This window comes from Podarcis gaigeae (assembly GCF_964106915.1).
Source record: "Podarcis gaigeae genome assembly, chromosome: 14".
In the NCBI taxonomy this organism is placed as follows: Eukaryota; Metazoa; Chordata; class Lepidosauria; order Squamata; family Lacertidae; genus Podarcis; species Podarcis gaigeae.
The window spans coordinates 3,244,424-3,267,143 of NC_139690.1; the positions used below are offsets into that span (position 1 = coordinate 3,244,424).

The window sequence follows — 22,720 nt, forward strand, 5'->3', positions numbered from 1 at the left end:
AATCACCTGAAGCGAAAGCGTCCCCAAACAGTAAAATCACAAGCTTAGAAGTTCTTGTATTGGCCCAAATATAAGACGCATCCGCAAATAAGCTGCATCTTTAAAATTCAAGGCTTATTTGTGGGTGCGGCCCGCCTCCTGGCACTGCCACCCTGAACGGGGGGCAGGGGGGCAGCTGGTGCTGGTGTTTGGTTCCGAGCACGCTGTGCGCCTGCCTCCCGGCACTACCTCCCCAAACTGGCACCGAGGGAGGCTTGGGAGCAGCAGGTGGACTGTGCACTGTTGCCCTATGCTCCTGGGCTGCTTCATGGGGGGGTGTGTGTGTGTGCTGCACTGCTTTGCTGGTGGCCTCTTGCCCTTCCCCCTTCCTTACTGTGGCTTGGGGGAGGCTTGGGAGATGCGGTCGAGATGGTTGCCGTTGTCCCGCACCCCTGACGGCCCTCGTGGGCAGCTGTTTTAGCACCGATACCGTAAGGTAGTAAATATGAGCCACACTTTAACTTTTCACAATCAGAATTTGGGGGGAAAGTGTGGCTTCTGTTTGGGCCAATACGGTACTAGTTGTTATAAGCACACCAGCTGGACTGGTGCACTGGAGTGGGTGGGTGGGAGAAACCCCAAAGCCATGTCACATACTCATGAGCAAGTTTTTGAGTTCAATTTTTTTTGTTTCCAAGCACTTTAGCTAATTGTCTGCCTGCGGTTCCAGAATACCACCTACTCTTGTGAAAGAAATAATATTGTGGTGACATTTCTACCTCAAAAATGGTTTGAGACCATGCTATCTTAATGACCTACTTACACCTAAGTGAGTCTGCCTAAGCATGAAGCTTCTGAGGCCCTGCTGTCTGGTCCTCTCCTAAGAGCAATGAGACTGTTGGGTACAAGAACAGGACTTTCTCAACTTTGGAACAAGGAGATATGTTTGACCTCAACACTGATGATCTTTAAAAAACCAACTCTGAAAACACATTTATTTAAGTCTGCAGTTGGCTGAACTGTGCCTGAAAAAAAGATTTATCTGGTTGCCACTAGCCCAAACTGGCTGACCAGAACAACAACAACAGTGGTGTAAAAATAGTGCCAGTAAGATTCCGCTCACAAAGTCATACCTCTTCCACAAGGTACTCCTTCTTGCCCCCCACTTTCTTCCTTGGTGCCACTATAGATATGGGAAACTGCTGTCTCTCAAGGATCCTCAGTGTAGGGAGTTTGCAGGCAGTGAGTGTAGACAGGAATTATCACATACAGTGTTATATGTGGGTATATCCTTGATATTCCCACATATTCCCTCAGTACCCAGTACCCTGTACTGGGTACTGAGGGAATATACACTTGCCACACACAACATTCACTTTTGCAAGAAGAAGAGCTGGTGATTGTGCCACTTTTTATGTGTGTTAAAAAAGGGCCTCTTGGTGATTCATTCTGCAGCATTGCCCTGAAGCCCACAAAGAGTGCTGTTGGCCTGTCAATCGCTCAATGAGGCCCGTTGTTTTAAGCAGTGGTGCTCTTATGGGTCAGGAGGATCCAGCCTCCAGCTCACTAAACTACATTGCTTTTAGAATAATTGACATAATGAATTAAAGAATCCATGTTGACACTGTTGGCCGGGCCCTCCAGAGGTAGCTATGACCCTCAGGGAGAGCACACCTTCCCTTCACAAAAGCAGGAAGTGCTTTGAATCAGGAACTGTTGGACATGAATGCATCTGTAAAAGTGAACATAGTGAGCTACCAAATGCAAACTGCCTCTTTCAAGGATGGGCATTTGGGGGTGTCACCTCTACCTGTGGTGTCCTGGCTTAACCACATCTCCCAACTATTGCTTGTTGAGAAAAGGCCATTTTAGCACTCCGTTTCTGCGGAGGCATTTTCTTGTTTTGCTTTCTGCTCTTCCGTTGCAGTCACCACTAGGCTGCTGACACTGCTGGCATGTCCTGGTCTATTAAGCCTGTCCTTAATGGACTTGGGTTTTCGAGAATGGCTGTGTAAACTCTTTGACCGTACGGAAGGAAAACCACAAGTCCTGTCAGATTTCACTGACAACAAATTGTCTGTGTGGATCCTTTTGGTGACAGGTGAGGAAGGATGGGAGGCACTGAGACCCACCACTTCACCAACATCACTGTCCTCTTCGGTGTCAGTCAGTAGCTGTTTCCGCTCAGCTTGCATCTCCGCTTCAGACACAATGCCAGGATATTCAGGAGGAGGCTCGCTAGCTAGTTTCTGCTGAACCTCATACTTCCACTCAGCAGTCCATTGTTCAATTGTGGAAGGGCACACTTCATCCATGATGGTCCTATACTCTTGGTCCATAAAAATGGTCCGGTTGTTAACTCCTCCAACCATATTTCCACCTTGTGCAAATATGTAACTCCTTGATTTCATCATGCTTGCTTCACAAGCGTTGAATGTTTCAGAAGGGTAGTACCTCATTGCCCTAGGTTTGTCCAAAGGATAGGAGATGGTGGCTTCTAATTTGGCCTTTTCTAACGCTAAATGAGGGTTCTGAATTTTTGGTCCAGTTCCAGGCTGCCCATTCACAACCATATCCATTTGGTTGAGAGTTTGGGGTGTTGTCTCTTCATTCTTACAGTGTTCCTGCCTGTCAACTGAGCCAGAATGGGATAGAGAAACATTCTGTGTAACATCTAAAGTGTTTTTGCTGTGATCTGTAGAGGCGCTTGTGGCAGAGTGGATACTTCCTTGGCGTTCTGGAGCCAGCTGTAGCTTTGAATCTGCTTTACGCAATGCCAAGGCTGGAGACATTGGGGTAGGCAGGTCATCATAGGCAAGATCATCGCCGTGGTACCTGTACATGTAGCCATCAGAACTGTTTACGCTGCTTTGCCGGAGGAGGTAAGCAGCATCGCATTCCGAGGATGCTCGGGAACGTGTGTGAGTCAGCTCAGCCTTGTCGATGCCTGCCAGTTTCTCCAGAGCATTCGCCATCCGGCCAGAGAGTTCTTCCAGCTGAGAAAGTCGAAGGTCAACCGTCTGGAGAGAGGCTTTCATGAAATGTTCTCTTTCATTCACTTCTTCTAATCTCATAGACATGTTTTCAACTCTATAGAATTCAAAGGGGGGGGGGGGAATAAATTCATTAAGCAACACAGATTTGTCCTGCACTGTCATTATTAGCTCAGAACAGCACTTATGAGGAGGGCAGCTGTTTTATTAATTATTAGAGCTTCCAGTTTCACTCAGTTAATCAGTAGGTTATTACTCATTTCTTCATGCCATTGGCTGCCACAAACTTAATTATAATAAAACCAAGAAAAGAAAAGAACCAGAGAGTGTTAGAATAACTTAGAAGGATTATAACAGTATTATAGCTAGACGTCACACATTCCTCTGTTGCAGTTTCCTTTGGTTGAATTCTTACGATATTTAGAATATTTTTGCATGGTACTGTGGGCACTGCCACGCTGCCAGAGGGCCCACAGGCAGCTTGTGATTCCCCAGCATATTTGGTGACACCTTGCAAATCATCCCAACTTCCTGAGTAAGAAGAACCCCAAGAGTTACAGGTTAATTCCCTGCCATGGGGGGGTACTAGGGATGGAAGAGAAATTATATTTTGTTTGCATTTGAATGAAAATGGACCTAATTCATAGCCCTCACACCAATATGTGATCCTAAGCACAACTCTCCTTCAAAATTGTCCACAGACAGCTTCCGGGTCATGTGGCCAGCATGACTAAGCCGCTTCTGGTGAACCAGAGCTGCACATGGAAATGCCGTTTACCTTCCCACTGGAGCAGTATCTATTTATCTACTTGCACTATGATGTGCTTTCGAACTGCTAGGTTGGCAGGAACAGGGTCCGAGCAATGGGAGTTCACCCCATCATGGGGATTCGAACCACCAACCTTCTGATCAGCAAGCCCTAGGCTTACTCTTTCCTTCAACATCTCCAAAGGACACTAGTGTTGAAGTCCATGCTTCCTCTTTGCCTACTGCAACTGGCAAGAAAATAAACAAATTCACTGGCTACCTTTCTGAAGTAACTCTAATACGTTCATCATTTGATGACTGTTCTTCATCTTCTTTTTGTCGGAAATATTCCTCAACACATTGCTCCTCAAATTCATACAGTTTTTTCAACTCTTCATCATTTAGAAACAGCTCTGAAAGAAATTGAGGCAGGGAAAGCATGTATTTTACCATGTCTATCAAACCCCCTAAACTCGGAAGAGACTACTACCACCTCAATGTGCATTTTCAGGCTACTTGTAATGAACATTAGGCTCTAATGCTGCAGGTCTAACCCCACTTTTCTGGGAGTAAATAGATCTGAGTAGACACGGTGAGGCTTGCAATGTTAAGGTACAGTTCGGTGCATATTCTAGCCTGGAGCCCTATATGGCAAAAATCTGGCAAGCAGGCAGTAGCTAAACACTGAATTTCTATAGTATGGCGGTTTGCACACTGTCCCTTGCAGAAATTAAAATCCAATCTGGAATCCTGTGTCAGAAAAACTTTTTCAACTATTGGAAAGTAGTCTAAAATATCAACAGCTCAATCCTGATCATGTTTACTCAGAAACAAGCCCACCGTATTTATTGAGTTATGCATCCCAATCCTTTTTGTAAACTGCTTTGAGGGTTTTCTTTAACATTCAAGCGCTCTATGAATTTTATGAAATACATGCATAAATAACCCTATGCATGCTTACTCACTATGCTCAATGAGAAAGTGTGCTCAAGGTTGCACGCTTAGGGCTGGTTCACCTGACTCAGGGACACAGATTATCCCTTCAATATCCTATCGCATTCTGTGTACCCCTTTCACAACCATTTCCAGCATCTACAGCTCCCATCAGCCCCTGCCACTTTGGATAGCAATCGGGGATGATGGGAGTTGTAGTCCAGCTACAGGTTCCCCACCCGCTTTTGATTTAGTGCAACTAAGCCTTGTCTCTCCACACAGCAGCATGAAACAGTAAAGTGGCTATAGATGGGGGATGTTTCTGAGTTCTCCCCACCTTTCAAAAACGAAAGGTGGGTAGAAAATCAAAACAAGGAGGATTCCAATTGGATCCCCTCTGTGCTGACTTTCTGCTTGCAGACTTGCAGATGGTCTATGGATGGGACCTTCAAACCCCTGCCTGACCCCTGCTATGGTGCCCAGTCAACCCAGACTCATAGCACAGAGAGAATGTCTGTCTCCCCCACATACTCAGTCCTCGGTCACGTTCATCTTGGTCCCCTTCTCTTCGTTTCTTGCAGCGGCAGCAGAGACGAACTATAATGATGTAAAGGTGGCTAAAGATGATCATGGGTGGAGGAAGCACTGGCCGGTCATGGAAGGTCATGATCAGCTGATACCGCTGGAACTTCCAGACTTGGTTGGAGATGGACTTCACTTCAAAGAAGGTGTTGCTGCAAAGGATACACCCCTGATGAGTAGCTTCACTACAAAATTGCCAGAGAGCTAAGTGAAAGTTGTGAGAACTCAGTCGTCTCTTCACATGTTGCCAGTTTAAAGTTGCCACATTTGGGGTGGGGACAAGAACATGGCACAGAGAGGGGAAATTGTCTCCAGAGTGAACCCTATTTGCCTTGCCATGCAAATGATGGCATCCATTCAGAGATAGTGCAGATCCAACAGATCTGGGACCAGTTCTCCTTGAGCTTAGGGACTGAAGGGGATTGATTCAGTTTGCCATAGTTAACCTTCCTAATTCACACTTTCTGAAACAATAAGCAAATAGAAGTACAGCTACCCTGTGAAATTCGTACTTCTCTAAATTTTGCAAGACACTTCTCCAACCAATAAGTGTGCACGAAAGTGCATCTTGTAAGTGAAAATAACTTTAAAAACATGCATTATATTGGGAAAACTGCTTGCATAAATGCATATATTCGGTAAAGTTATGTCCAAAATTCATCAGAAGGGATGCAGACAAAAGTGCAGATGGAAGAGAAATCCCTAACTTGATGCAGAAATGAGGCAAATTGAACTTCAGATTGGAAAAATGAGGAACTGAAATGGGCAGATTTGTTCTATTGAGATTTCAAGAGTAGGGTGGTGCCCAACAATTGCTGCTCTCATGCCCAGATAATGTCTCAGTATGGACTAGAAGGGCAACCACTGGGGAGAGAGTTGCACCAGTTGCCCGCTGCCAAAGGACCTCTGCAAAATATCATTTCTTTTGGGGCTGATTATTTGAAGCATGGCTCAAACTGAGCATTGCAAATGACACCTCCTGGTGTTTGGTGTGACATTAAACATTCAACTCATGAAAGGCCCTTTGTAACATCAAAGCCCATAGAAGCTCTACATTGTCTTGCTTTTTAAAATGCTGATCAGATTGACCTAAATAGCAATGTTTGCAAATCTCTCTCAGAAATATATTCTGTGAACTTGGTTCACAGAAAATGGGCAGGGAACCCTTTTTCTGCTGAGGACTGCATTCCCCTGGGGTCAGTTTGTTGGGGGCTGCATGCCAATAGTGCAGGGTGTGTGCTAAACCAGGTTACTGGAAGCATATTGGCATTTTGTATTTGAGTTTATTCACAAGTGGACAGGTTAAGCATAGGTAGAAGCACAGAAGTCCACTGCCCCCACACCAGACCTGGAAAGAGGCAGCTAGCACCCCCAGAAGCTGTTTGCTTATAGATCCCAAACACTTCTCTCTGAAAAACACTTCTAGAGGGGCAGCTGTGTTATGCTCTGGTAGCAAAAATATGAAAATGTCTTGTGGCACCTTAAAGTCTAACAAATTTGTTATGGCGCAAGTGTTCCTGAACTCAGGTAATTGGGTTTGAGTCCACAAATGCTTCTGCCATGATACACTTGTTAGTCTTTCAGGTGACCCAAAACCCTTTCTTGTTTCAGCTATCTGGGTCTCTCTTAGTACCAAACTTTAATCTGCTGTTACTCACAGGTAGCTTGTTCTGCCACCCCCAGCTAGAGGAAAAAATAAGGATGCGTCATTTTCTCTAACCATCTCCTAGCTTCTTTGGGCCATCTTAATTACCATGGAGACATATCCCTTTTGTCAAGTCCAAAACTCTGACCGAGTATTGCCTCTGGGAAGACCACACTGATCAATCTACTCTCAGAAATCTGATTGGAAATCCATAGCAATTGCATCTCCTCAGGAATGGGAATACATGAGACCAACAGCCTGAGGTGGGGGACACATTGTGCTCCTTCTGGGTTTGTTTGTCCACCTTTGGTCCCCATCCTGCACTCAGTTCTCACTGGTGGCTCCTAGAAGCTGTCAGCATGCAACAGCAGCCACAACCCAGGAAGGGTTTTAACTGGCCAGCTAAACCAGATGAAGGTAGCTGATGGGTCTCAAAACCTTGGTGAGTTAGGGACTTTCTGTCAAGGGTGCTTCCAGTCAAAGGAATGTGCATGGCAGAGAGTTCACTCTTTATTGTCAAAGATAATATAGTTGCTTTGCTTCTACTGCTCCAGATACCTACACACATCAATCTGGTATCTAGGCAGCTACTCCCAGTTCCACCCCAACCAATTTATGTACCTTTCCAAGTTGGGCTGTGCTCATGTAGCCAGAGACTCTACCTGCATGGAAACTTCCTCTGCTCGTCCCACTTCAATTCCCTCCTGATTCTGGGAGACAGTGGTGCAGGAGAGGGTGGGGAAGCACTTGGTCCTTCACTTGCCTGGCCTGCCTTTTCCTCCTCTTTCTCCAGCTCTGAAACTTCTCCAGCCTCTGATTCTCACCTCCCAGCTAGTATAGGCCCTCACAAACCTCCTGCCTCTCCTGGGTCAGACTCCAGCCCTGCTTCCCCCGGTATACACTCCTCAGCACCCTGCCAGTCTATGACACTTCCCTTGCATGTGAAGACAGGCTCCAGTGGATGGAGCAGAGCAGATGAAAACAAGAGTGGGTCCAACGGCCAATAAGGTGGTTTCTGCATGTGCTGTAGAGGGAAGTGAGGGGCAGATGGGGCTTGTCAACCTGGGAAGGAAGCCCTTCTAGGAGAAGGAAAACTGTGATTCTAAACCTCCACTGCTTTGTAGGATAAGTAAGAAAAGTCTAAGGAGTAAACCCTACACAAATCTGGAGTGGAGTCCGTAAGACGGTTGGATGGTATCTTATAACCTCCTTCTGGCAACTCCTGCAGCCAAGCTACTGCCAAACATCTTGCTCTGCTTTCCTTTGGACCACATCAGTGAGGCCAAGAGGGTTGTCTTGTGATCTGGGCAGCCAGAGGCAGCCTCCATACACACTGTCCAGGCTTGCACCCCAGGGAGGTCACTTCAGTGCTGCTAATGCAGCCATTGGACTTCACCCACAGAGGCACACTCCATTTTCTCTTGACAGATGCCAAAAACTGGCTGTAGAAGTACTGGAGAAATGCAAATTTTGAAAGGTAGCTGCATTTCAGCTTGTGTATTGTTTTTCTCCCTCATCCCTAATGGTGATGGTTATATTTTACTACTTGACAATTTGGTGCAATGGTGTTTGGCCATGTAGATCCTTTCACTGTTCTTGCACTGTCTCTTTTCATTTTTGTGAGAGTCAACAAATTGCACCCCCAAGTCTTCTGCAGGAGAAGAGAAGCACTGGCAGTGCAACAAAGCATGGCCCATCCCTGTGACTACCAAGCAAGGATGGGTTAACTGCATGACCTACTTCCTACAATGTTGATTTTATTTGCAGTCCCTTCAGATAACCACCATTGTGCATGCAAGAGAATCACTTTCTCTCTTCTTCTTTTCCCCCTTTTAAATTTAGCCCTGCGACTGGCATGTGACTCCTTTTAAAATGCACGACCTTTTCAGCTATTGAATATTCTACTGTAGATAGCAAAATAAAAGATAGCTTTGTGAGCAAGTCTGATTTCAAAGGACAGCACCCAAACCGGGCACAGTGCCCAGGACAATGGCATGGATCTACACCCACCAGCAATCGTTTTGGATACTGGCAGCAAAAGATAACAGTGTGATTGAGCAGTAAATATAGGCATCTCCCCCGCTTGTGTGTACGTGTTAAAGCAAGCAGCCATATGAGACCTAATGCTAGTAGCAGCTCATCCAAACCCAGGGAGGGCAACTTGTGTGGTCCTCCTGCTGTTTTCACATTATTTGATCTTTTCAGACTTCATAGCAGCAGAAATATTCAATATCCTTGTTTCCACAGTAGTCAAAACACCAATTTTTTTAGTAACCCTTGATCTATTCCATCCAGTCTTTTCCTTTTCAAATTTGGAGCTGGGTTTTGTTGCTCTTTCAAGACTTCTGCAGGGCAATTGGGTCTTGGCAACTGGCTTCCAGGTGTTGGTGCTGGCCGATTGCTAAAATACTTCTGTTTTAGTGCCTGAGTAGCTGTGACCCTAGTAGAAGGATTAAATGTAAATAAGCCTTGCAGCAGTTCTAGCAAATCATCACCAGCAGCACTGAAGATGTGATGAAGTGGCATTCCAGGGAAACTTTTAAAAGTCACATAATCTGGAAGATTGGTCATACCAGGCCACTGCTCCTCTGTTGGAGTACCCAAGGTTTCAAATATCTTTGTGAGCTGATCCAGGTCAGAGTCTCCTGGCAAAAATGGAACCCTTAGAAGCAATTCAGCCAATATGCAGCCCACTGCCCACATATCCACGCCTACACCATACGTTCTAGCACCAAACAGTAGCTCAGGAGCTTGATACCACCTTGTTACTACTTGGTGTGTGTAAACTCTGTTAGGACTTCCAAAAGATTTTGCCAAACCAAAGTCAGCCAGTTTCAAAACTCCATTTTCATCTAGCAACAGGTTATTTGGTTTAAGATCCCTATGAAGGATCCAGTGTTCATGTAAATATTCTAAACCTTGAAGTGTCATCAGCATGTACGCTTTGATATGAGAAGGTGTCAACACAAGACTAGTATCCTTTATTATAACCTCTAGATCAGTTTCCATAAAATCAAATACTAGACTAATGTTAGATTTGTGTCCAAATGCATCAAGAAGCCCTATAATATTTGGATGGCTAAGCTCCTGCAGTAGCTTTATTTCTCTAAGGGCTGTTCTGTTTATACCATCTTTGCTGGACCACAGCTCCTACCTGGAGGCCCACAGATGTTTCAGTCCTAATCTAAACAGATGAAGCTCTACCCTTCCCTTGCCCTTGCCCTACATACACACAACACTTTATTCTAGAATCAATGGAGATTGAGTACACAGTCCAAACACAGTCTAGATCTGTTGCATATGTTTCACCCCAGAAAAGGGCTTCTTGGGAAACTGGTTTCATTCTGAAAAGAAATGTTCATTGCAGGTTGCTTCTGCGTTACTGTGCAAAATTTTAATCAGAAAACAGATGGATGTAGGCAGCCCTGGCAATGCCAGGGTGTATTCTCACCTGCCCAAAGTCTGGTGTGTACCAAGATCACAGTCACTCCTTGCTTTTCTATTTCCCTGGGACATGTGCAGGGAGGAAAAGGCATGAATATCCTGATCAAGGGGAAGGTTTTCAAGTGTGTATCAAGTATCCACCCCCACCCTTGCTGACAGCAGGGTGATAGCATCTAGACCGAAAGCAGCATGCTCATGAAGAGCACAAACAATTCCAAATTGAGGAAAACTGACATTTCTTGTGCATGCGCCTCACTCTCTTTGGCCACACTTGATCCTTCACCTACCTTTCTCAGGGTCCCCCTAATAAACTCCACCAGACTTCTTCACAGTAGGAAGGAATCCAGAGTGAGTATCTCCCTCGTAAGCAAAACACTCACTTGAAAACAGCAATCAGCAAGTTGACCAGGAGAATGTTGGCTACCAAGAGGTAGCAGGCCATGATTGCGGGAGTCAGCCATGCGCCAGGGATGCACTGGGGGAAACGCTTGCCATCTTCATCATAAAGGTTTTCCCCACACGGAGCTGAGGATGGAATTGGCTTATGGTTATTCAACATGGAGCACATACAGTGAGGGCTCTGTGTAACTGGGGGAAGGTAGAAATCAGAGGGACCCAGCCCAAGGTTGTTGTAGGGCACAGGGCACATGCTTGAGTAACTGTCCTTTTTGTGGGGCAGTCCAGCCTCTGAACACACCCAGATGGGTTTACACAAACAACCACCTTCTCCCTCCCATGCACATTTCTGATTTCAAAAATAGCAGCCCCCCCACCCTCCACAGGAATTCAACTCTGTGGGGCCAAATCTGGTAAGGGGCAGACTGGTGAAATCTGGCAGGTCAGGGCAGAATGTGAGGGGAGGGGGTGCAGCCTGTTGGCTTGTGGGCAGGACCAGGGCATAACGAGGTGGGTGGAGCCTGGCACAGTCTAGAGTTCACCTTACTGGCTGGGACTAGAACTAATTAGGTACCCAGGTCAGTGTATGTTTAACTCAGAGTAGGTCCACTGAAATTAATAAGACAGGACCAACTTAGGGCCATTTCAATGGGTCTGTGAAGCGCCTTTCTCACAGAAGCAGGCTCCTTTAAAGACATTCAGAGTCATACTATTACCATAGCTGTCAACCTTCCCCATTTTGCAGGAAATTCCCTTATTCCAGCGCCGTTTCCAGCTGCTATCCCGGATTGTTAGATATCCTGTAGACTGTCCCCAGGACAGGTGAGGCTGCTGATCCCTTATTTTCAAATCTGAAAGTTGACAGCTATGACTATTACAGAGCCAAGATTCACTTCCTTTATCACAGATATTGGAACTTTTTTAAAGCAATCACACAAACAGCTGGACAGCTTTAAAAGCCTCTTCTGGGGATTTTGGACTATTGCTATGGAAACAGCATAGGTCTAAACCCTGCCCTGGTTGTCTAAGATGCTGCAGAGATTTGTTGCAAAATTTGGGTTTCTGATGGGTCAAGACCCACACCTCAAATCTTCAGCTGGCAAAGGTGGGTGTATGAGGTTTTAGGTGGTGGCGAATTTGGGGACCAGGTCATGACAACATGGCAGTGGCAGGTATTGCACTAAAGCTGAGATGAACTCTAATTAAAGGGTCACTGGGAAGGATGTGTGTGTGGAATCCACCAATTAAAACATTTAATTGATTTGTCAAATCCCTGCAAAGACTTACGGTTAATTTCCATGGCATAGACTACCCAGCGTTCCGAAAGCAAAGAATAAAAATGCAAAAAGCAGCATTTTAAAAAGGGATAAAAGAACAAGAACAGTAGGGAAGGAAAAACACACATGCGACTGACAATATGGTTGCTCTTCAGCTGCCAGAGAAAGATAAGGCCTTCAAATGTTTTAACAGGCAAGAGACATGCTCTGAAACAATGGCTCTTGTCAGGACTCCCGAAGGCCTTGCAATTTCCTTTTCTCTTGGACTTTCCGAAACATTATGTATGGCAGCGTATTTGTGGCAATCAAAAGATAATTACAAAAGGCAGCTGGCAGATGATCATGTAAATATTCAAGCTATTTCAATTATGTAAGGATGACGTGGGCAGACTCTCACCACAAGAACAAAGCACCACAAGGCAATTGCACAAGATGGACAGTGTGGCTGCCCTGGGAACACTTTTTGCTCTCTGGAAACACACTCTTGAGTCTAGATCTGCCTCACAGAGAGGGATCTCAGGCTACAGCAAGGGTCAGGGGCTCCACACGGCTCAGGTCCAGAAGGGAGAGAGGAATAGCTGCTAGTGGAAGATTTCAGCAAGCATCAGTCACACACTGTAAGGCCAAGAAGGCTACAAACCATAAAAAGCTGGATTTCTTTAGAAATATGCACACCATGTTAAATTGAGGTGTTCTTTTTTTAAAAAAAATTAAAACTATGCAGAAAGCTCGCACCTTCAGTCATGCCATTTAAAAATAAATAAATGAGACAATGGTTTTTGAACAACCCCACTTGAAAGAAATGCAAGAGTCATTCACAAAGAATATGGTGGTGGTGATTTCCTTGATGCTCATTTTATTGTGCAAAAATGCTCAGCTGCTCCTTAGCTGTGTAGGGCACACAAAAGCTTCCCCTGCCGGGCAGGGCTTCTTCACTAGAGAACTCTGTGTTCACAGGACTATTTCCTCCCCCTGTTGACTGTATTATCAGGTTCTTAAAAGACTCAAGATGCACACAGGTCCATAACACAAATTTGCCTAAGATTTGCTGACAGAAAAGAGGTTTTCTGTAAAAGGGAAGGGATATATGAATGCTCTTTCTTTTTAACTTGCAAAATAAAGGGAATTGGCTGCGGGTGAAGACACAGTTTGGAAGAGATCATCATGTCCGCCACAAAGACAAGCTACAAGGCTGGTTCATTTCTGGGTCCAATTCAAGGGGCTCATGTTGGTGTTCAAAACCCTAAAGGGCTTTGGCCCCAAATATCTGAGAAGCTGTCTCCTTCTGTACAGACCCTTCTAGGTGTTGAGATCAGCAGAGTGAGCCCTAGTGGTAGTTCCACATTCCTCTGAAATTTGGTGATGGTGGCACCCCACCCTTTTCTGTTGCAGCCCCTAAGCAGAGGTGTGCCTGACACCTTCATTATGCATCTTTCAGCAAATGCTGATGATGTGCCTCTTTGCTCTGGTCTATGGACACCTGAAATGTGTGTTTTCAGGAACCACCCTATAATATGTAACCTGCTTTAACTGTTTGTCATTCTGAATTTTCAATTGCCACAACCTCCCCTGGGAGGGTGGGCAATAAATAACTGTAATGACAGCAGCAGCAACAACAAGAAGATATGCATGCTCTTTCTGTTTAACCTACAAAATAAAGGAAATTGATTGAGGGTGATGGCAAAGTTCAGAGGAGTTCAATCATGTCTGCCACAAAGACAAAGCTACAATAATCGTAAGTAGAAAAAGTGATGCCGATTCCAAATTAAATGTTGATTAATTTGGACCCGATCATCTGCCTCAGAAACAGGAAACAGAATCTTACTATGAATTCTGTTCTTACGGTCTATCTGGTCAGCAAACACCTCTCCATAGATCATCCAGTAGGGCATGTAGAAGATGTTGCGGACCAGTCTCCAAGACGGCTGCTCATCGGGATGCAGGATGGCTTGACGGGCAACTCCAAAGCTCATCAGGACCACCAGCATAATCACCACAAAGTACAGCATGTCAATCATCTACACCAAGAAAGAGCGTAGAGAAACATATCAAGAAAGGATCAGCGTAGAAATTACTGAAAAACAATATGAACATGATCTGTGATATATTTCATTTATGAATCACTTCCTATGAAGCCAATCAGTTCCAGATCTCAGATCTGCACCTCTTTAATACCTGTCCAACTCTCAGGGCATGACAATGTACTCCTATGGAAACCTTTAAAATATAATTTGGTTAATCTTCTAGGTGCCCCCTCTTCTGTGACTAGGGGTGGGCAGTTGATATGGAAAGAGGCTTCTCAGTAGTGTCATATCAATTATGAAACAGTCTCCCCAGGATTATTTATCTGGAACCAAAGTTTATGAGTTCAAGTAACCAGCTTTAATGCTTTTATTTGCCTGTCACATATAATGACAGTTGATTGTTTCCGACTGCTGCTAAAAAAACAAAAACTGCAATGTATTTTTGATGATATAGTTATCATTTAAATTGGAAGTCATGTTGTAAGTTTTTTAAAAAAACTGAAAGCTGGGCTATAAAAGTTTTAAATCATCATTAACATTCCCATCAACTTCAATGGATCTTAAAAAAGCATCACTTTGGCTGGATCGTGACCTTAATGTTTGGCTACATCCAAGCTTCTGTTAGCAATCCCTTGCAACACTATTCAAATTGTGCTAAAATGGAGGGCTAAGGTTGCAGAGAGCCATCTGATGAAACATTGCACAGAAATACCCCAATTCATATGGGGTTGTAACAATTCTCTCTGGCTCCTAGTCCTCCAGTAAGTATCCAGTTCTCCATTCAGTTTCTTAGGGCTTCTTGCTTTCGGATAAGCTGCAGCGCCACTCTGCCTTTCTTTAATACCTGCCATGACACCTGCCCTCTCTGTTTCAAAACATAGTTACTTACCATTTTTCCAATCATCATGACATAAGGCCCCAGGTACTTATTCACACCAAAGATGTCCAGTACTCGGATGTACCAGAAAATGATATCCACACAGTAGATAACTCTTCCATAACTCATATAAGGCTGGTTTTGCAAACGGAGAATGGCCCCAACCAAGAACACAGAAATAGCAACCAAATCAGTGATGTTCCAATATTCTTGTAGCCACACTTTTATTTTCTGACTCAATTTACCTGGTTCTGACATCAAAATCTGAAAATAAAGTGGTGGGAAGGGAGAAAGGAAGGTGTTTAATGTGGTAATGGGAGAAAGAAGCTTGAGACCTATTAGCTTCTTACAGCCAGTTTATCCTACCTCAGGTCCCTTGGGCATTCAGACACCCCAGTGAACATGTGGATTGTAGGATTATGCCAGGGGAAGTGGCTTTTGCATCCCTAACTGCTTTCCTCCTTCCTTGTGACATCAGAGCAGGTGGAGAATTTCAAAAGAATGGTTGCCAGAATGGTTGAAATTACCTCTCTTACTTTCTCCAATGCCAGAGTCACAATGTATGAAATGACAACCCATTCCTGGAGTGAGGGCCAACGATCCATCGGTACCAAGATTATATAGTTGAACAGCATTAAGTACCCTAGGTAGGATATCTGGAAAAAGAAATAAAAAGAGACCCCACACTGCATTTTTGGGTTGATTCATTTGTAGGGATGTTGGATGATGGTGGTTGCACAATGATGATGACACTTCTGCTTAGAAACCCAAAGCAGGGTTCTCCCCCCACTATTTACACCATTTACAATTTTTTGTTGTGTTTTGGAAACCAGTAACTACCAGTAATTTTGGAGTAGGGAATAAAGAAGTGAGAGGCCAGCCTACCACAACACTGAGCTTTCCAGATGTTCTAGGCCATTGTTCCCATCAGCATGGCTAATGGTCAGCAGTGACACATTACATCAGCAGGAGAGAATGGAACATCTTGTTTTCACCAAAGGATGAAAATAACTTTCACTCACTGTGTAAAACCAGAACTTCACAATTGGTGCATTATAGAATTCGTAGATTTTTGTTCCAATGGGAAGGCTCCTTTGCTTTTTGTTCCCATCTTCTTCATCACCCTTTCGGGAACCAGTATCAGCATTTGCATCCTGAAAGACAGGTAGCTTAGGATCATAGATTGTTCCCACTGTAGGGTTCTCATCCATTCAAGGTTAAAGGGGGTGGGGGAGAGAAAATGTCTGAACATAGACAAACTGTCCTGTTTGCTTGCTTGCTTGCTTGTTTTTCTACAGGCACATATTATTCAGTTGTAAGAGCCATACTAGAACCTTCATTACTTAAGGCAGCGGTTCTCAACCTGTGGGTCCCCAGATGTTGTTGGACTACAGCTCCCATCATCCCTGAGCTCTGGCCTTGCTAGCTAGGGGTGATGTGGGAGTTGTAGTTCAACAACATCTGGGGACCCACAGGTTGAGAAGGCTGATTTAAGGTATGTAGACTTGTCTCTAGTCAGATAGGTTGTTCATGCTTCAAAAACCTGCAAAGCCTGTTTGCCAAAACAACAACAACAGTGGGACAAAAGCAATGAAAGTGAACAGTAGAGGAAAGTGCACATCAAAATGCAATTACTGTATTAGTGAAATAAATATTTCAAAATGCATTAGTTAGGAGGAAATGTTTGCAAAGTGTATATTGTTCAAAACTGCATAAAAATGTGTTCATCAAAGGAAATTCACACTAGAATGTTGATGGATTTTCATGAGATTTTCTCAGCAGATTGCTGGGGAAACATGGAGCACTGAATTTAAGGTTGAAAAATAAGAAAACGGAGAGAAACAAAGATTGACAATATCCTTCCTTGGAACTTGCTGAAGTTCTGAGGAAGAGCAAGAATCTCAAATACAAAATCTTCAGCATCCCTGACTGAGTTACAATTCTCAGCATTCTTGGCAATTGGGGAAGCCATGATGACTATTAAACAGGGAATAAAGGTGAGACATTTTTGTGGTGTTGAGAGGCTTATAGAGATGGGCTGCCACTGACCACATTTTCTTCCTCTTTTTCTTTCCCGACTTCATTTTCCTTTGAGGTTTGGTAGGAATAGTCATCAGAGGTACGGAACTCCAGGAAGAGGATGGTGGGAGGTATGAGGATTCCCATGATAACCTGCACGAGAGGAAGAAGGGTGGGTCAGTGCATGGCAAGAGCCATTCATGATTTGAAATTTATGGTTTAGTTGCATAGGATGCAGCTCAGGGCCAAACTAGAAATTCCTGGAGATGTCTGATTGGAGATCAGTGATCACATCACCTGTCTCTTGGTTCTACTTGTTTAAGCCAGCATGTATTGAAGGGAGGGGGAACTGGAGCAGGACTTTGGCTCTGGAGGAGGTATTATTCCTGCTCCCGGTACTATTCTCCTCCATATACGTACAGTTTCCCCCTCACTCCTATATAGCAACCCCAGGTGCCTGCAGGCTAAGCAGTCCATGCCTACCTTAAGGCCCGGATTTTTCCTCATGCGCAACCTCCCCATCCACATGTCTGTCAGTAACATCTGGCTGCAGGTGTGTGCGATGAAGTCCCTGTGCTTTGCTGCCACTGCAAGTTTCAGGCAAGTAGAGTTGCTCCAGTTTTTCAGCTCATATGTCAAAAGTTTCATGGCTACTTGCTCATCATGCTTATATGATTGATCCAGCAGCTCAACAGCAAGCTGGCCAAAATCTCTGGAGAGATAAAGAATGCCAGATTGGCTAGCAGCTAACAAATTAAACACGGGAGTAAAAATAACATCACAGGAACAATGCAACAGGTCAAAGCAGTAAAGCCAGTAAAATCTATTAAAATTGCTTATTAAAACCAGTCTTGAGGATGTACTGGAAGACCAGGGCAAGTAAAGTCTTCAGCTGGTTCTGAATGGACTTCAGGTTCAGTACCGGGTGATACTTCCTGGGAGGACATTCAAGAGCCAGGGGCCACAACAGAGAAGACCCTTCTGTCTGATTCAACTTGAGAGAGCTGAAGGACTCAATCAGTAGATCATTGTAACATTGGGGCAGGTTCATGTTTAATACTAAGAAAATATAAATATAAATTATATACTAAGAATATATAAATATAAAAAAGCAGAACAGGAACTGGAGAAGGGCCTTAGCTCAGAAAGTCTCAGCTTAGACCGAGAGCCAGGGACAGGCCCAACGTCATCCAAATGAGCTTCATAGCTGAGTGGGGTTTTCAATCCTGGTCTCCCAGGTCCTGATCTGACAACCTAACCGCTACACCACACAGTCCAGCCCCACACTTTGGGTGACTAACTTTGAGTTGTTGTCCAGGTCTTGAGAGATGTCATCCACCAGCTCGCTCTCTGAAGACTCGTGGGCCATGGCTTTGTAGAGTTTGCAGGCCACCAGTGCCTTGGCCATGGTCTCCTCTCCACGTTGCCAAAGGAAGAGAGCCATCTTCTGCCGCTTCATCAGCACTGCCCAGACCATGAGCTCATGGAAGGGGTACTGGAAGCGGCTGACTTCTGGGTCATCCACATCAATGTCTATCTCCTCTTCCTTCTTCTTCTTCTTCTTCTTTTTCCCTTTGGTTGGAGGTTCATCATCCTAGGAAGGAGCAATTCAGTTAATTTCACATTTAGGCTACATTTTACTGGCGTTCCTGCAGATTATTACAGGTTGTGCCCATGAATAAAGATAGATGCTTAAGGAAAAGGCCATGCACTGCTGTTAAGTTGAAGGTTAAGCCAGAAATACAAGCATGCAAAATCATTGTGCCTGAATTGTTAGTACAAGAGTGCCTTCTTATGGCAATGACAATGTTTCCATGCAAAGCGTCACTGCAAATTCACAACATGTGCTTTTCTGTGGGTATCACAGCTCATGATGTTACCTGTGCAAATGGCACATAGACAGATGCAGGTCCTTCAGACCGATGCATGAGTCATCCTACCTTCAAATCATTTGGCATGATGTTGGAGTTCAAATGAAATCACTGGAAAAGGACCTAAACCTTCTAAATATCAGGTTTCTAAATAAATGACCCAGCAATTCCTAAACTGTGCCTGAGGTACACTGTAGTGCCATGAGAAAACTGCTGCAGATCTCTGAGAAATTAATCCATTCATTATTTACAGCAGGGGTGCACAACCTGTGGCCCTCCAAATGTTTCTGAACTACAACCTCCCAGCAGCCCCAGCCAGCATAGCCAGTGATCAGGGATGATGGGAGGTGTAGTCCCACTACATCTGGAGGACTGCAGGTTGGGCACCCCTGATCTACAGGCTTCTGTGAGCTCAAAGTGCCCTCTGTAAATGAGGCTGACCCCCTGCATCTCTGCATGATTACCTGCCCCCTTCCCACTGCCTTCCAGGCAGCCTCTGCTGGACACAGGTCATACTACTGCATCTCAGCATCACGCATGGCTCGACCTTTTGGTGCAGAGGTGCAACACAACCATTTGCCTTTAAAGGGGGTTACCTATTCTGTCTCTGGATGAATCGCTGATCTGGCTTGGGGCCCTTTCAACCAGCCCTTGCTAGGCATGGCTGATCCTGCTGTGTCCCTGTTTCAAGTGTGATTGAGTCATGCAGGCACTCTTGGTGCAGAGAAAGGCTAGAATGAGCACATGGGCATGTATGTCTCCAAGAACAAGCCAAGTCACATGCAAAGCAGGCGGCGACAAAGAGCGTCTTGAAGAAGGCTGAATGGAAATTTCACCTTTGAACATGAGATCTTACTCCAGAGGACCCAGCAAAGGGAGAACTATCCCATCTCCTAAATGGGGAAGGAGGACGGAGCATTACGACTGGAACTGGAGGCAAGGAGGAAGGAGGTAACAGAAAGACAGCATGGGCAGTGGAGCCACAGCTAAGGGCGGGGCAGGGAAACATAATTAGAGGGGAAATACCAAATACTAACCATTTCTTGGCAGCCTAGAACAGGGAGGCTTTCCACAGTTATTGTTCTTCAGTGGGTAACAAGGAGAACAAGTGGAAGTCCTAGAATTACCTACCAGGGTGCTGAGAGTTGTTAGGACACCCCTATTCCTCCCACAGTTACAGTTCAGAGTTCCCTGGGAAGAGGGATTGGTTGCTAAATCACTTCGTAAGTTGTAGTTCTTTGAGGGGAACAGGGGTGTCCTAGAAACCCTTATTTATTTAATTTAATAAAATTTATACACTGCTTTGATTGTAACAAAAGTGACAACCTCAAAACGACTTACAAAAGGTAAAACAGTAAAATCAAGAAAAAATCACAACCATACTTTAAAACATACAAAAGTTAAACAGATTAAAATTACCTCAACTTCCTAATCAATAATGTTTTTATCAGGGGGCGAAAAAAGTACATTCATACCTTGGAAGTCAAACGGAATCCATTCCGGAAGTCCATTCGATTTCCAAAACGTTCAGAAGCCAAAGCTCCTGCAGCCAATCGGAAGTCGTGGAAGGCCCGTTGGACGTTCGGCTTCCAAAAATAGTTTGCAAACCAGAATACTCCCTTCCAGGTTTGCGGCATTTGGGAGCCAAAACATTCGAGAACTAAGCTGTTAGAAAACCAAGGTACGACTGTACTGTGAAGGCATCTGCTTGATCTCAAGAGTCAGAGAGTTTCAAAGTATAGGCATTGCCACACTAAAGGATCAAGTTTTTCCCAATACAGAAGGGGTATTATGTGGCCCCTGTAGTAGTGCCAGTTCTGCTGATAGGTCGATTTGGCACATGTGGGGTAAGGCGATCTGTAGGTAAACTGGTCCCAAGTTGTTCAGGGCTTCATATACTTATAGTAACACCTTGAGAGAGCCTGTGTGGTGTAGTGGTTAAGAGCGGTAGACTCGTAATCTGGGGAACCGGGTTCGCGTCTCCGCTCCTCCACATGCAGCTGCTGGGTGACCTTGGACTAGTCACACTTCTCTGAAGTCTCTCAGCCCCACTCACCTCACAGAGTCTTTGTTGTGGGGGAGGAAGGGAAAGGAGATTGTTAGCCGCTTTGAGACTCCTTAAAGGGAGTGAAAGGCGGGATATCAAATCCAAACTCCTCCTCCTCCTCCTCCTCCTCCTCCTCCTCCTCCTCCTCTTCTTCTTCTTCTTCTTCTTCTTCTTCTTCAACTTGGCCTGGTAGCTAATCAGCAATCAGTGCAGATCTCTGAGCACAGGTGTTATTTATTGACAAGCCCTCACTCCTCTCAGCAATTATGCTGCAGCATTCTGCACTAACTGCAGCTTCCAGATCAAGTGGGACGCCCCATATAGAGCACATTGCAATAATGTGGTCTTGAAGTAACCAACACATGAACTGCTGTGGCTGGTCTAGGAATGGCTGTAGCTGTCAAACCAGTCGCAGTTGGTGAAAGGCACTCCAGGGACAAAGCTGAATCCAGAGGCACCCCCAAACTGTGAACCTGCTCCTTCAAAGGGAGTGCAACCTTAAAAACTGCAACTCCTGGAATTCTTTGCGGTAACCATGACTATTTAAAGCGGCCAGAATTTAGTCCCATTGTCTCTTCCTGTGTGGACTCAGTCTCCCACCCCTCTCAGAACAGGCAGTGGCATTCTAAGACTCAAACGTGAACATGCTGCCACCTCCTGGGAGCAAAGGCACAAACAGATGTGCCCTGCAATGGTGCTGGCGAGCTGCACGTGGAATATCTCTAGATTTGGGCCACTGTTGCCCATTTTAAGCTTTTTAGGCCCAGCCATCTCCTGTCTCAGGAGGGATGAATGCTTTGTCATGCACTCATCAGAAAAGACAAAGAGATGTCAAAGAAGATTAAGCCTTATTGATGCCTCCTTTGAACACGGCAAAGCTGCTTACAAGCTTTCAGCGCGCCTGGCTTTGCTTTGTATTTATATATTTTATATCTGTGATATAACAATAAGTTCTTCTGCCCATTTAGAATAAAGGCTTATACACTTTGCACAGGGACACTCTCCCCTTTATCCTAATAGCTCAAGGAACACCCAGAAAGCATGGATTGGTCTGAGGTTTCCAGAAAACCTATGTGTTATTTAAGAGGATCATAACGGGATGAAGTTGGGGGGACGCATGCAAACAGCTGCTCCCTTCCAAATGCAATAGGTGCAGTGCACATGTGGAACAGCTGCTACCAGAGTACTCACTGCATCCATTGCTCTGTCCTGGAAGAATCAGACCAAATGAGGTAATCCATCTATATGTGATTCCAGCAGTCTATATGGATTTTCTCTACTGTACCTAAAAGCATACAGCTTGAACACAAGTTGCTGCGTGCCAATAAACTTGGAAGCAAAATGAGATGATCCAAAAAGAAGGTAGTGGTTTTTTAGAATCAAAGAACTTGAGAGTTGAAAGGGATGCCAAGGGTCATCTAGTCCAACCTCCTGCAATGCAGGAATAACAGTTAAAGAACCCCTGGCAGGTGGCCGCCTAACCTCTGCTTTAAAACTCTCAAGCAGCTCTTACCATCCGAAAGTTCTTTCTGATGTTTAGTCAGTATCTCCTTTCTTGTCATTTGAATCCATTGGTTTGGGTCTTGCCCAAACATACCATATGATAAATTTACTCCCCTGCCCCTAATTAGAGAAGAAACTTGTGTGACAAAAAAACAAAAAAGACTTACCTCCATCCCTAGAAGCTTGAGAGCTTTTGGCTGCATGTTTCAAAAAAGAAATGAAACTTTTAGTTTGTGAAGAAATGTTATTTTTGTCCATCTTCTAGATTGCAGATACTGCTGCATGTTTCAAAGAAAGCCTATCTTTCTTGCTATTGGTTAGCAGACATAGGCTAGCTTCCTCCTTCTCCATTATAATGATATCCACCCCCCACCTGCTCCACC

At 44.7% G+C, this 22,720-nt stretch overlaps 2 protein-coding genes and 1 pseudogene across 6 annotated transcripts in view; all 3 read right to left on the reverse strand.

Moving 5' to 3' along the window:
- Positions 1-960: 960 nt before the first annotated feature.
- LOC310831539 (transient receptor potential cation channel subfamily M member 1-like) lies at positions 961-22,718 on the reverse strand. 3 transcript variants are annotated; one of them, XM_083712172.1, is made up of 13 exons: positions 22,505-22,718; positions 19,624-19,680; positions 18,218-18,510; positions 17,400-17,628; positions 16,947-17,069; positions 15,920-16,051; positions 15,425-15,553; positions 14,910-15,161; positions 13,822-14,014; positions 10,704-10,848; positions 5,184-5,386; positions 4,000-4,132; positions 961-3,069 (listed from the first exon to the last, which is right to left on the reverse strand). In XM_083712172.1, the coding sequence occupies exons 3-13, from the start codon at positions 18,391-18,393 to the stop codon at positions 1,848-1,850; spliced, it is 2,937 nt and encodes a 978-aa protein (XP_083568298.1). In that variant the 5' UTR covers positions 18,394-18,510; positions 19,624-19,680; positions 22,505-22,718; the 3' UTR covers positions 961-1,847. The 3 variants fall into 3 exon arrangements, with proteins under 3 accessions (XP_083568298.1, XP_083568299.1, XP_083568300.1); XM_083712173.1 differs by lacking the exon at positions 22,505-22,718 and having other exon boundaries at positions 13,840-14,014; positions 19,624-20,715; XM_083712174.1 differs by lacking the exons at positions 4,000-4,132; positions 22,505-22,718 and adding an exon at positions 3,902-3,967 and having other exon boundaries at positions 2,910-3,069; positions 19,624-20,717.
- LOC310831570 (cyclin-dependent kinase 7 pseudogene) lies at positions 9,065-10,008 on the reverse strand (annotated as a pseudogene). The gene has a single exon. The product of its transcript is annotated as a cyclin-dependent kinase 7 pseudogene (transcript).
- LOC310831553 (transient receptor potential cation channel subfamily M member 1-like) overlaps positions 21,015-22,720 on the reverse strand; it is a gene marked incomplete at its 3' end in the record, with an annotated part of 35,406 nt that continues 33,700 nt past the window's right edge. For both annotated transcript variants that reach the window (XM_083712218.1, XM_083712217.1), the window contains exon 15: positions 21,015-22,534. In XM_083712218.1, coding sequence (XP_083568344.1) covers positions 22,286-22,534 — 249 coding nt within the window. The remainder of the gene's footprint in view (positions 22,535-22,720) is intronic.